At 34.7% G+C, this 15547-nt stretch overlaps 1 protein-coding gene across 3 annotated transcripts in view; it reads right to left on the reverse strand.

Annotated features, from left to right (window-relative positions):
• EXOC6 (exocyst complex component 6) overlaps positions 1–15547 on the reverse strand; it is a 228117-nt gene that overhangs the window by 135860 nt on the left and 76710 nt on the right. For all 3 annotated transcript variants that reach the window (XM_040623792.1, XM_040623793.1, XM_008696251.2), the window contains exons 10-13: positions 12396–12442; positions 12154–12274; positions 10389–10460; positions 5896–5993 (exon numbers count right to left, since the gene is read on the reverse strand). In XM_040623792.1, the coding sequence (XP_040479726.1) occupies positions 5896–5993; positions 10389–10460; positions 12154–12274; positions 12396–12442 (338 nt within the window). The remainder of the gene's footprint in view (positions 1–5895; positions 5994–10388; positions 10461–12153; positions 12275–12395; positions 12443–15547) is intronic.

Here is a 15547-nt window from a genome sequence, read left to right on the forward strand (position 1 = left end):
CTGAAATTGGAACTCAGACCACAAGGGAAAATTTGGAAGAAACTCAAGCACTTGGAGACTAAGCAGAACCATCCTGCTCAGGAATGATTCGATAAATCAGGAAATCAAATCTTAAACAATTTATGGAGACCACAGCTGAATAGAAAACACAATGGTCACAAACCTATATCTCAAAGGCAGCCTAAGGGGAAATACATAGCCATCCACTCTCAAAAAGAATAGAAAAATCTAAAATGCAGTTCTTATATTCTCGCTCAAGAAGCTGGAACACAAAGAGGGACAGGCCTAATCACGCGCAAGAAGCAGTTGACCAAGATTAGAGCGCAGAAATCCAATGAATTAAAACCAGGAGTACACCGTGAGCAGTCGACAGAACTAGAAGCTGTTGTTCTTTGAGAGAATCCATAAAATGCAGACCTCTGCAAGACTTATCAAAAAGAATAGAGAAAGGACCCAAATTAATAAAATTATGAAATGAAAAAGGAGAGGTGCACAACCAACAAATGGAATGTGGAAGGATTATTGGAAACTTTGATCAACAGCCTCATGCCAATAAATTAAGCAATCTGGGAGGAGATGGAGGCCTTCCTGGAAACTATAAACTACCACAAGACTGGAAACGGGAAGAAATTGATTTTTAAACAAGAAGCCAATTAATTATGAAGAGATTGAGTCAGAGATAAACAACCTTCCAAATAACAAAACTTCAGGCCTGGGCGGTTTTCCTGGGAATTCTACCACACTTCAAAAGAAGAAATAGTACCTATTCTCCTAAAGCTATTTCAAAAATAGAAAACGGAAGGAGAAGCTACCAAACTCATTCATGAGGCCAATATTACCATGATCCTCAAACAGAGCCAAGACCCCGTAAAAGGGAGAATTAATGAACCGATTTCTCTACTAATATTATAAGAATCTCAACAAGATCCTGGCTAATAGAATCCAACAATACATTAAAAAGAGTTATCCATCATGATCAGAATGGGATTCATCCTTGGGATGCAAGCATGGTTCAACATTCTCAAATCGATCAGGCGTGTGATACATCATATCCAACAAGAAAAAGACTCAAAACCATTGATCCTCTCAATTGATGCAGAAGCATTTGACAAAATACTAGCATCGCTTTCTGAGATTAAAACCCTTCGAGGTGTCAGGGATGAGGTACAATTCTCTAATAATCTCATAAAAACTATCCATGAAAACACATATCATTCTCAATGGGGAAAAGCTGGAAGCCTTTCCTAAGATCAAACACGACAAAGGGATGCCCACTCTTAGCATATTATTCAACATATTACTAGAAGTCCTTGCAGACAGCAATCAGACAACAAAAAGGGATAAAAGGTATCCAAATTGGCAAAGAAGTCAAAATGTCTCTCTTCTATGATGACATGACACTCTATATGGAAAACCCAAAAAGAATCCACGCCTAAATATTAGGGTTAAGAGCAATTCAGTAATGTGGCGGGATACAAAATCCAATGACTCGAAATCAGTTGCATTTCTATACGCGAATAACGAGACTGAAGAAAGAGAAATTGGGGAATCCATCCTTTACAACGCACCAAAAAGCCATACATTACCCTTGGAATTAGCAACCAGAGGCGTAAAGAGACTTGTATATTCTAGGAACTATAAATCACTCTTGAAAGACATTGAGGAAGACACAAGATGGAAAAAATATTTCCATGCTCATGGATCGGAGAAGAATTAACATAGTTAAAATCCATGCTACCCAGAGCAATCTACACTTTCATACTATCTGATCAAAATACCGATGACATTTTTTCAAAGAACTGGAACAAATAGTCCTTAAATTTGTATGGAACCAGAAAAGGCGAATCTCCAAAGGAACTGTTGAAAAGGAAAAACAAAGCTGAGGGGCATCACAATGCCAGATTTTGAGCTGTACTACAAAGCTGTGATCACAAGACGGCATGGTACTGGCACAAAAACGACACATAGACCAGTGGAACAGAGAATAGAGAATCCAGAAATGGACCCTTAGGCTCTTTGAGCCTTCTAATCTTTGATAAGCGCAGGAAAAAAATATCCGTGGAAAATAGACAGTCTCTTCAATAAACGGTGCTGGGAAATGGTGGACAGCTACCTGCAAAAAGAATGAAACTTGACCACTCTCTCACACCATACAAAGATAAACTCCAAATGGATGAAAAGGCCTCGATGTGGACAGGAAATCCATCAAAATCCGAGGCCATGAGCAGCATAATCTCTCGACATCGGCAAATGTAAAACTTTTTCATGACACATCTCCAAAGGCAAGAGAAACAAAGATAAAATAACTTGTGGGACTTCATCAAGATAAGCTTCTGCACAGCCAAGGAAACAGTCAAAAAAACTAAGAGGCAGCCGGAATGGGAGAATATATTTGCAAATGATGCTACAGATAAAGACTGGTATCCAAGATCTACAAAGAACTTCTCAAACTCAATACTTGAGAAACAAATAAACAAAGCATAAAATGGGCAGAAGATATGAACAGACACTTTTCAATGATGACATACAAATGGCTAACAGACACATGAAAAAAATGTTCAAATCATTAGCCATCAGGGAAATTCAAATCAAAACCACACTAAGATACCACCTTACGCCAGTTAGAATAGCAAAAATTGACAAGGCAAGAAACAACAATTGCTGGAGAGGATGTGGAAAGGGGATCCCTCCTACATTGTTGGGTGGGAATGCAAGGATTGGTACAACCACTCTGGAAACAGTGTGGAGGTCCCTTTAAAAGTTAAAAATTGAGCTACCTATGACGAAGCCATTGCACTACTGGGTATTTACCCAAAGATACAGATCGTAGTGAAGAGAAGGGCCATATGCACCCAATGTTCATAGCAGCATTGTCCAATACATAGCTATCGTGGAAGGAACCGAGATGCCCTTCAACAGATGACTGGATTAAGAAGTTGTGGTCCATATATACAATGGAATATTACTCAGCTATCAAAAAGAACGAGTTCTCAACATTTGCTGCAACATGGACGGCAATGGAGGAGTTAATGCTAAGTGAAATAAGTCAAGCAGAGAAAGACAATTATCATATGATTTCTCTCATCTATGGAACATAAGAACTAGGAAGATCGGTAGGTGAAGAAATGGATAAAGAAAGGGGGGTAATCAGAAGGGGGAATGAAGCATGAGAGACTATGGACTCTGAGAAACAAACTGAGGGCTTCAGAGGGGAGGGGTGTGAGGGAATGGGATAGACTGGTGATGGGTAGTAAGGAGGACACGTATTGCATGGTGCACTGAGTGTTATACGCAACTAATGAATCATCGAACTTTATATCAGAAACCAGGGATGTACTGTATGGTGACTAACATAATATAATAAAAAAACATTAAAAAAAAGAATATAAATATAAAGAACACTGGTATTCACAATATATTTGGAGAGAACCACACACGATAAATAAACTATAACAATAGTCAGACTACAAATTCTATCATGGAAATAGCCAAGTTTTAATTACTCAGTACTGACGATAACTTTTACTTTTTGCCATTGTTAGGTTGTCGCTTCACTACTTGTAAAATCTTTGAAGATTTAGGTCAGGAATAAGAAAAGCTTAAATTCTGCTGCTTCTCTTATTTGTTTCGAGATTTTATTTTTAAGTAATCTCTACACCACCCAACAGGGGGGCTCAAACTTACAACCCCAAGATCAAGAGTCACATGCTCTACCAACTAAGCCAGCCAAGCGCCCCTCTGCGACTTCTTAAAAATCTAACCAAAAAGCATTATCTAGAAGTGTACTGAAAGTAGAAATCAAAATACATTTGGGAATTATGCATTACAAGTGACATGCTATCATTCATTATCTTCCCCAACTACAAAAAAGGATAACATTAATCCTATCATCATCTAATGAATTCATTAGCTTCCCAGAGAGAAAACAATACCTCACGGTTTCCCCAATCTTGGGGAACAATCTCATTACTAAAAGTCTTTTTTTTTTTTTTTTTAAGATTTATTTTATTTGAGAGAAAGAGAGAGAAGGAGAGAGCACACGAGCTCAATTCAGGGGGTGAGGGATGGGGGGCAGAGGGAGAGGATCTCAAGCAGATTCTGCACTGAGCGTGCAGCCTGATGTAGCGCTCGATCTCATGACCCTGAAATCATGACCTGAGCCAAAATCTAGAGTCAGATGTTTAACCAAGTGAGCTACCCAGGTGCCCCCCTCATACTAGAAGTCTTATGATACATAAGAGAAAAAAGCTGGCTCAATACAAATCTATCAACAATTGCAAAAACAACTGGGCAAGTTAATAACATCAACCCTATAAGTTAAGATTTTATATATATCAGTATATATAAAGATTTTATAAAGATGTCATATTATATCACATTCTATCATTGCATATATATTACAGATTACCACCCCATCAATAAGTACTACCTGTATTTCTAAAATATTAAAGATAAAAAATTGTTGACACTTAATACATGTTTCATCAAGACTGTCAACTGTCCACTTGAGACAACATCCTAACAATAAAACCCCTAAAGATTGTTAATAAAACAAGTGCAAATAAGAATTTATTTGGTTGATTTCAACAAGAGTATGTCACCTTGTGAATCACTTGGGTATTTTTAAAAGATTGAAGGTCAACTCCATAGTTTTGAAAACTGATGAGGCAAATGCCAAACTGATGTTAAATCCTGTCACATATTTTCTGTTTTAATCTCATCAAGTACTATTGCCACATCACTTCTATCACATTTTGGTGACCTAGATGTAAGATCTCAAGATTTACAAGTTTTTTTGAAAGAAAGAAAAAAGAAGGGAAGACAGGGAAGGAGGGAGAAGGGTAGGAGGAGGGAGGGGAAAAAAGGTTTTAGCATTAGGGAACAAGTTTCCCTTTTCATGGTAATACAAAATTATATAGATCTTAAAATACTTTGTCCATTCCCTGCAGGCAAATGACTAAAGCGAAAGTAATTTTCCTAATTGGATGCTTTAAAGATTTTAAATCTAGTTGCGTTGTTTATAAAAATAGCATTTTTTCCAAACAAAATTTAAAAGCTATAACTCTGTTTCTGATACTAAATACCTTTGAATGCTTACAGCCTTATATCTAATCATTTACTGGGGGGAAAAAAAACTACAGAGATTAGAACTAAAAGTAATATAACTAAAAATTTATTATAAATGGTTCAGCACTGTGGAAAAAACAGTATGCTGGTTCCTCTTCTTCAATTTATTCAACATAGCTGCCATATAATCCAGCAATTCTACTTCTGGGTATATATCCTAAAGAACTGAAAACAGGAACTCAAACATTTATTTGTACATCAGTGTTCACAGCAGCATTACTCACAAGAGCAAAAAGGTAAAAATGACCCAAATATCCACAGATGGATAAACAGATAAATAAAATGTGGTCATATCCATACAACGGAATATTATTCAGCCTTGAAAAAGAATGAGATACTGATAGATGATACAACATGGATGCACCTTGGAAACATTACGCTAAATGAGATAATCCAGACACAAAAAACCAGACAAACACTGTAAGAGTCCACTTATATGACGTAGCTAGAGTAGCCAAATTCATAGAGACAAAGTAGAATGGTGATGTCAGGGGCTAGAAGAAGGGACTAGGGAGTTAATGTTTAATTGGTACAGCTTCAGTTTGGGAAGATGAAAAAGTTCTGAAGGATAGTGGGGATGGTTGCAACAATATAAATGTACTTAATGTCACATTTTAAAAAGGATAAAATGGCAAAATTTGTTATGTAAATTTTACTACAATAAAAAATTATTATAAGCATTTTTCATTGCTAAATGTAAAATCAATCACTTTAGCATTTGACAATTTTTTTCACTATTACATTAAGGTTCCATGGCTTTTGACTAACCTGAAAACTCCAGCCCATTTCTTAAGAAGTGTTTCATTGTATTGATCTCTTATTTCAAATAAAAGGTCAAAAAGTCGGTTCACTGGAAAACCATAACCCTAAAACACAACAAAAGCATATAAACAAGTCAAATAAGTAAATATATTTATTAGAGAAATGTTGGGAATACTGAAGAATTGTTTGAAAGTGATCACTATACCATATATTGTATGTCATTCCAACAGCATGAAAAGATATCCTTTTGACTTTCTATTAGGTTGCATTAAGTAAGAAAGAGTCTAGAAAGAGTTTTATGAAGCTGGAATAATTTTTCAATTTCTACTCTCTCTTTTCAGTCTGGATTACATTATAACCTTAAAAAGTATTGGAAGTCAAAACTGGAGAAAAGTTCAAGATTAGTGATCTACATAATGGTGTCTTGGAAAATGATCCCTAAAAAGGATAAAAGAAGAAAAGGGAATATATTGTGTCTAAAACACGCTGGTTTCCCTTTGCACCTTCAATTTAAGATCAACTTCACTGTATAGGGAAAATGTACACCTTTTCATCAAACATATACTTTCCAAAACTATTCCTTTCCAACTTCAAAGTCATTGAAATTTTACCTATTTCAGGACCAAAGGCTTCTGCTGCATCATAGTTGTCCCTTTTCCCTTCACGGTTTCCCACTTATTTATTCTTGATCCTACTCCTGCAGGAACTGCTCCATGGACTATCTATTCACTATAGTCTTTAACTTCCACTAGTTCCTTTCTCTTGGCTAAATAAATATGCTAATTACCTCCCATATTTAAACCAAAAAAAGTAAGAAAATACAAAAAAGCCCTTCCTTGATTTGCTATGCCCTGACAGATGCCTCCTTTTGTTACTGTCTTCATAGCCAAACCTACTACAATATAACTGCTGCTCCTATTCCTTTAAAACTGCTCTCAACAATGTCACAGATTATCTCCTAAATATAAAAGTCAATGATCTCTCACTCTACATTCCCTCTCTTGAAACTCAAGTGCTTTGAATTCTGTAACACCACTTTCTCTCTTTGCTCTCCTCTTACCTATGAATAGTAGTCCTTCCAGTTTCCCTTTTTCTTCTATCTCCATCTTTAGATTTTTCTTCTAGGTCTCTAGAATAATCTGACGTCTAGTGACTTCAGACAATATTTTCTCTGATTATTCTGAATCTACATCTCTAGTTATGCCTCTGGAAGTTCCAAATATTTAATTCCAACACCTGTTAGACATCTCCAGTCAGTCTGCCAACAAACATGCTAAAGTTAACTTATCTCTTCCCTTTTCAACCAAACAAAGAGCTTTTCCTATTTCTTATCTGTGTTAATAGTTCTACCACCAATCCAGTTTATCAGGAAAGAAACTTGAAAAACGTCTAAATGACCCCCCACACAAACATATCTAGTCAGTCACCAAATTCTTTTGATTTCACCTCCTTCACAAATCTCAAATCTATCACTCTTCTCCATCATTTATTTTTTTCCAGAAGTATTCCCAGTGCCAATGCCTTATTTTGGTCCTTCACAACTCTTGCCTAGACTGAAGTTCCAACCATCTGTCTCTTTCAACTCAGTCTATTGCCAAGACTCTCCAAATTATCATTTAAGATACAAATCTGATCATACCATTCCACTGGTTAAAAACTACCGAAGACTTATTAAAGTCCCACAAGTCTTGCCGTAATTTGGGTCAAACTACCTTGTCAGTTTCATTATCACTATTTGCCCTTCTTTACTCACACCCACCTACTACAGCTTCTTCACAATCGAGCTGCTCGACCAATCTCATGCCCACCATACTATCCCTCGATCTGTAGTTTACACATGCTATTTTATTTTCTCTGCCATTCATGCCCCTTTCTTGATAGGTACCTGCTGAACTCATCTTTAAAATTCCAACTCACATTTCAACTTTCTATACAGACTTTCCCAATCCTGGAACCAAAGTTAGACATTCCATCTTCTGCGAACCCAAAGCTTTTTAATATACTGCCACTTTAATATGTCTTATACATCTTATTTGTTTACAACTAAACTATAAATTTCTTGAAGGATTTTTATATCCCACTGTCTTACTTTTATGTCTTCTATTGTTTTATACATCATCTAGCTATTAGTACATGGTTGGTGCTCAAAAAATGTTAGTAAACGAATCATAACTGTTTACTTTTGATTTGCTTAATAGGCAATAAACAGAACTATAATATGCTGGTATTACTTTTTAATGTTATTGTTTAGTCAGCTTTAAGTAATAAAATGAAATATGAAAAGAAAATTTTCCTTAGGGTAGCAAAGTGCCAATTTAAAAAACTAAGTATCGTGCAATATTCTTTAGTTTTTCTGAAAAGACCCTCCCCAATTCTTCAATTAAAAGGTATAATATGAGGGGTGCCGGGGTGGCTCAGTCAGTTGTGTCCCCACTCTTAATTTTGGCTCAGGTCATGATCTCTGGCTTGTTGGGCTCCACGCTGGGCATGGAGCCTGCCAGAGAGTCTCTCCCTCTGCCCCTCCCCACCACTCTTTCTCTAAAAAAAAATTGTAACTTGAAAAGTCAGCATTTATTAATTATGTATAAGACCCGACTAATACTCAGCTTGTCAATTTTCAGTAGAATGAAAACACTGCAAAATTTCTAAATAAGTAATAAGGATTGGTTTATCTTCCTTAATCTTATTTCAAAGCAGTAAGATTAGAAAGGTATACTTACAAGGGTTTATACATCCATTACTGTTTTACTTTCTAATACCTCTCTTACCTGAATATTGTTTATTACTCTTCTCCAATTCTCTAGAGATCCTTGGAACCACACCACATATTCTAAATTCAGTTGTACTCAAAGTACCAGTTCAGAACAGTTCATTATGGTTTACAATGGGAGCTTGTACCAGAATGTAAATCAATGTGGCTAATCTAGATCAAGAAAATCTTGCTACAAAATAAATGCCAGTTGAGCTAAATTTTGTACTTAGTGATGTAGCTGATTTACATTCTGACAGAAGCTCCTTTTTTGCTATGGATCCATAACAGTTTATGGACTAGTAACCCTTTCCAGACCAGTCAGTGGTATCCCCAGCATGCTTTGAGTAGTAATGCTTTTAGTCATTAAAGATAGCAAAACTCCTTCAAGTTACTTAGAGATAGGCCTAAAACATTAAGGTAGTTTCCAATAAAACTTACCAAAAGTTTTTTGTTTTTTGTTTTGTTTTTTTTTTGCAGAGGATTCAGTATTACAGATACATTTGTCACAAAATTTGTGAAAACAAAAAAATCCATATTACCCTAGTGTTATAGTATAAGGCAGAGAAACTAATAAAGATATAAGACAATAAAATAATTTACCAAAGGAGTACATGGAATCTTCTTAGTTTTAAGAATAAGGTAGACAACTATTATTCTAGGATGGAAAGATTCTTGGATGAAGCAAATCGTTTAAATTAGCATTTCCCAAAGCATATTATATGAAGCTCTAGATCTACAAGACGTCATATGGGGGAAAAAAGATTCAAGGGTCAAATATATTGGGAAAATGCTGCATAAGCACCTTCCTTTTGGAATCATATGGTATAAATTTGCTCTGAGAAAGGCTTTCAGTGGAGATACCTGTTTTACTTCACTTATTTCCCAAATGTTTAGAACACAGAACTCTTTTTAAAGTAATATCTATTATCACACTTTGGAAAATGCTAATCTATATTTCACAATATGTTCTTCCAACCATAAAAATCCCAAAAGTTTAAACATGAAAACAAAATGCAATCAATTCTTGACCATCCACGATGAAGAAAAAGGGACACGCTGAAAACTCTGATACTGAAAAGGCATTGAGTTTTGAGACAATTCAATTTTAATCTTATTTTTAAAAAGAAAAAAACAAGACACAAAGAAGTGAAGTGATTTGCTCACAGTCATAGTACACCTGAAATTAGGAAGGAAATGAGTGGATACAGCTTTCAAACTGTATGTTTTCATATTTGTTATCACACTTAAAACTCAAAACAATTCCGAAAACTAGTAATAAACCCATTTTTACCAATGAGGATCTAAAGCTTAGAAAACTTGTAAACATACAATTAGTCAACAGCAGAGGTGGAATACAAACTCAGGGTCTTGTGTGACTCCCAGAGCCCATGCTCCTTGTCTTAAGGCAGAACTTATATCTTCTCATTTCTAGTTCAGAGTTCTTTCTACTACACCATGCATTTTTTTAAACTACAAAAATACTTTATCTAAACAAACAAACTTTAACTGAATGACCAATATTTTAAAAGATGGTAATATTTCCTGAGTTCTGTCCAAGCTTCATAATCAGGAAGCAGGGAAGAATGAAAAATCTTGGGTAAGAGGGAATACCAATACATAAGCAAACATCTGGTTATTACTAATTTACTACCATTCGTCCATAATAAAATAAATGAGCATGTTCTATATTTTGTATACCTTCAAGTAGTCAAAATAGCCATTAAATGAATATTAGATTATCACCCACCTGCAGAGTATCTGCAAATATTACAATGAGATTCTTCAGCTCCAGAACAAGATCAGGATCAGTACAGTAAGACTGGGGGAGAGAGGTTGAGGGATGAAATACAAACAAAGAAGCAAATAAAAACCTGAGTCATTTGGTTAAAAACAAATAAAACCTGAAACTGTTCCCTTCGGTATGCCAGACTTATAATAAATTTAAAATCTTGGTTATTAGTTAGATCCATGGCTGGTTTCCTCTATTCAGTAAAAATTCTTAGGGANNNACCATAACATAATGTACCTGAAGAATCTGTATTATATGAAAAGAAATTTTCCTAAAATATGCATGTGCTAACCTTTGGTCAAAGCAATGATGCTTATATTTCTAAGTCTCTAGATTTTAAGGAACTAAACTGAAAAATGGTTTATATATGGATCATATATTTTTACTTTTCTATTATTTTGTATTCTCTTATAAAAGAGACATATCACTTTTTTCCAATATAAGAATGACAATTGATCCCATGTGGGGCACCTGGGTGGCACAGCGGTTAAGCGTCTGCCTTCGGCTCAGGGCGTGATCCCGGCGTTATGGGATCGAGCCCCACATCAGGCTCCTCTGCTATGAGCCTGCTTCTTCCTCTCCCACTCCCCATGCTTGTGTTCCCTCTCTCTCTGGCTGTCTCTATCTCTGTAGAATGAATAAAAAAAAAAAAAAAAAAAATCTTAAAAAAAAAAAAAAAGAATGACAATTGAAGTATTTTCTAATTAATTCACCAAAAGAAACTAATTAGTTTCAAAGGGATAGTGAAACTTACTCTGTTCCCTTAATAGCATTTAATAAGATTTTTAGTGTGATATGTTGCTTTTAATACCTTGTGACTTTGTATTTGATGTCATATAATTAACAGGAAGCATACTATAATTTTACATATTCAGGTCTGAATGTAAACCATGATAAAACATATTGTTCTTTATTAATATGTTAGAAAAAGTTATAGCTCATTGGACAAATACTATATAAAGAATCTACAATCCTATAAATAAAAATGTAGTACATTTATAATCTAAATACTACATAAGCTAATAATCCTTTAAAATATTTTCAATCTCTATTCTCAGTAATAAAATTATTAATAATAATTACAATATTTTAAGTATGGGGAGATTTTACTGAAGGTAAACTACTAAAACTGTCTTAAGAAAAAGTCTATAATAAGCAATTATTAATTTCAACAATCTTTATAAATAACACTAACATCATTTCCACAAAAGGTATATTATGCAAATATTTTATTTTATTTTTATTCATTAAAAAAATCTCTCATTACATAAAGGTTCATTATTTCAAATGAGTTCAAATTTTGACAATTGCATATTTTTAAGAAATCTGTAATTGTATTACTGCAAACACATTATAAATGTCAAAGAACAAGTTCAATTGAGTTTTAATGGTGGAGTTTATTTTGGAAACAAAGAATTTGGAATGATAATTAAAAACCCTTTCTTCACGGTGCTTTTCAGTGATCTAATGAAGAGGTCAGTTGAGACTAATGAGACCAGCCTAATTCTTCATTTCCTATAATGCTGGACTAAAAGTGCCTTGGGAAGCCCCAGTCAGCTGCAAAAGCACAGCCCAGTAAAGCCTAACATAACTACTTCCAAATCTGACCTGTTACCAAAAAATGCAGAATGACAGAGGCATGGTTTTCTTCTGACATTATACATTTCAGAAGTTCCTGAAGTAACTGAATTAAAAATTTAGTAACATAATTTGTCTGACTTACTGAATGAGCTCTAAGGACAGCAATTATCTTTGAGAGGGCCATGTTCCAAAGTTCATCAGTGTATGCCCTGGTTACTAATCCTTGGGTCACATGTAAAATGTGATCTTCCACCACAAAGAACCTAAAAACAATAATTACCAACATCGTGTGTTAAAAAAAAAAATTAAAGTCCAAATAGAAAACAAGCAGTTCTGACATTTAACATAATATAAAAATAAGTTATTTCCATATTAGATACATACCCTACAATTTGAGTGAAATATCTTCTATAGCCATCAACTGTTTCATGCTTCAAATGAAAAATAAAAATCAATTTAAACCAATAAATAATGGTAACATAAAAGTAACTTCCAAGTCACTACAACATTTAAATATTTAGAGGGTTTGCTGTATGCTGCACACATTTTTAAAGCACCAGAGATACACTAGTAAAAACCAAAAAGCCCTTACCCTCATGGAACTTATACTCAAAAAAGGAGACAGACAATAAACAAGTTAAAAAGTAAATATGATTTCAGAACCCTCTTCTTAGCAAGCTAGTTCAAGCCACCATAATTTACTTGTGCTATTACATCTTTCTCCTACACAGTCTCCCCAGCTTTCAGGCTTGTTCCCCATAGTCTATTCTCCAGATACCTATCAGAATGATAATTTTCAAAGAGTAATCAGATCATTATATCTTCTGCTAAAAACCTTCAAATGACTTTATATCTCATTCGTAATAGAAGTCAAATTCCTTATAAATGAGCCATAATTGCCTGTTAATAATTTTAACAAAAGGCATACAGGAAAATAACTGATTATTTGAATTTCATTCTTAGAAGTTTATTACATGAAATATTTCATAATTTTAATTAAGTTCAAATGTTGTATTTTGCTATTTCATAAATGCAATCAAAATTTTCAAACATCGGGGGCGCCTGGGTGGCGCAGTCGTTAAGCGTCTGCCTTCGGCTCAGGGCGTGATCCCGGCGTTCTGGGATCGAGCCCCACATCAGGCTCCTCTGCTATGAGCCTGCTTCTTCCTCTCCCACTCCCCCTGCTGTGTTCCCTCTCTCGCTGGCTGTCTCTGTCTTTGTCAACTAAATAAATAAAATCTTTAAAAAAAAAAAAAAATTTCAAACATCTGCAGTTTTTTTAGGTTGTGGGAAAAGAAATGTTTTTACCTTTTAGCTTTAAAATACTATGATCAGAGAGAAAGGAGTTTACATAACACCAGATGTTTGACACTTCTTGAGAACTTGCTTTATAACATGCATATAGTCACATTTTACAATGTGTCATGTGTGCTTGAAAAGAAGATGTTTCTATAGTTGATGAAACAGGCTTCTACATGGTTCATTAGATCAAGTCTATTAAGCATGTTGTGTATTCTTATTGATATTCTATCTACTTGATTTATTAGAGACATGCTTAAAAATCCACTATGGATTTTCTATTTATCCTTTTAGTTGTGGCAATCTGGCATTACACATTTTTGAGTCAATGTTATCAAGTGCTTATAGGTTTCAATTATCATTTTTTAACAATTCTAAGACATGCATATTTTATTTTTTTATCAGTTTAGATCTTTTTATATTATATGAAAGTATATACTCTGTTTCTACTCTTTTACTGGTTACTCCAAAAATTATATTATGCAAACTTAAATAATCAAACTAAAATCAATATTTTTACTCTTCTGGACAATTCAGCAAATTGTAACACAGTTTCATTTCATTAACTCCCACCTCAAGTTTGTACTTTTGTTGTTGTGCATTTTAATTCTATCTCATTTTAAAATCTATAATATTTTATTAACATTACTTTCTACAGTTGACATAGATTCGCCCACGTATTTATACTTTTTTTGCTATTCATTCCTTCCAGCATCTCATATCTTCTTTTTTTTTTTTAAGATTTTTACTTATTTATTTGACAGAGAGAGACAGCCAGCGAGAGAGGGAACACAAGCAGGGGGAGTGGGAGAGGAAGAAGCAGGCTCACAGCAGAGGAGCCTGATGTGAGGCTCGATCCCATAACGCCAAGATCACGCCCTGAGCCGAAGGCAGACGCTTAACCGCTGTGCCACCCAGGCGCCCCTCATATCTTCCATTTGGCATCACTTTCCTTTTGCCTGAAGTAAATGCTTTAGAATTTCCTTAGTAAGGGTATCTTAGTAGCCAACTCCCCTCTTCTTTGTCTGAAAATGTCTATCTTTGCCTTCCTTTCACCAGATATAGAATCCTAGGTTAACAGTTATTTTCCTTTAGCATTTAAAATATTTCATTGTTTTCCTTTCTTGTGGCTAAAAACCTAGGAGCAAGACTGCTGGGTTGTATGATAAGTGTATGCTTAACATTATAACAAATTGCCAAACAATTTCCAAAGTGGCAGCATAATTTTTATACCACCAGAAGTGTATGAGAGTTCCAGCTGTTCCACATCTCATCAGCACTTGCTATTATCAATCTTTAATTTTAGCCATTCTAGTAGGTCTGTAGTGGTATCTCGTTGTGGCTTTAATTTGCATTTCTCTGATGAAAAATGGTACTGAACATCTTTTCATGTGCTTATTTTTCATCTGTGTATCTAGTAAAATGTCTACCTGGATCTCTTATCCATTAGTTTGTCTTTAATTATTTAGTTACGCAAATTCTTTGTATATTCTTAATACAAGCCCTTTGTTAGACATGAGTTTTGCAAATATTTCCTCCCTACCTGTGCCTTGTCTTTTCACTTTCTTGACAATGCCTTTTGAAGAGTTTTCATTTTGATGTTCAATTTATCAATCTCTTCCTCTTATGGTTCATGCTTTATGTAACTCATCTAAGAAAATACTACCTAACCCAAGATCAGAAAAACCTTTGTTTTTTCTAAAAGTTTTGTAATTTTAGCTCTTGCATTTAGGTCCATGATCCATTTCTTGAATTGCTGAGGTAAAAGTCTATACTCATTTTTTTACATATAGATAATTTAATTATCTCATGATCAAAAGACATACTTTGTATGATTTCAAGTTTTTTCTATTTGTTGAGATTTATTTTATAGCCCAGAATATGATCTATCTTGGTAAACCTTCTACATGCATTTGAAAGGCTTATGTATTCTGCTATTTGGGCTGGAGTATTCAATAAATGTCAATTAGCTCAAGTTAGCTGATACTATTTTTCAGGTCTTCTATTTTCTCTTTATCTTTGTGTTCTGCAGTTTAACCATATGGTCTCCCAGAGTGTATTTCTTTCTATTTAACCTACTTGGGATTCCTTGGGCTTGACTACCTAAGTTTCTATTTCCTGTCCATAATGGAAAATTCTCAGCCATTATGCCCTCCAATACTCTTCTGTCCCACTTGTTCTATCCTCTCTTTCTGTAACTCCAACTAGATATGTTAGACTTTCTCTCTGTATCCTCT

Source organism: Ursus maritimus, unplaced genomic scaffold (genome assembly GCF_017311325.1).
Source record: "Ursus maritimus isolate PB19 unplaced genomic scaffold, ASM1731132v1 scaffold_7, whole genome shotgun sequence".
Taxonomy (NCBI): Eukaryota; Metazoa; Chordata; class Mammalia; order Carnivora; family Ursidae; genus Ursus; species Ursus maritimus.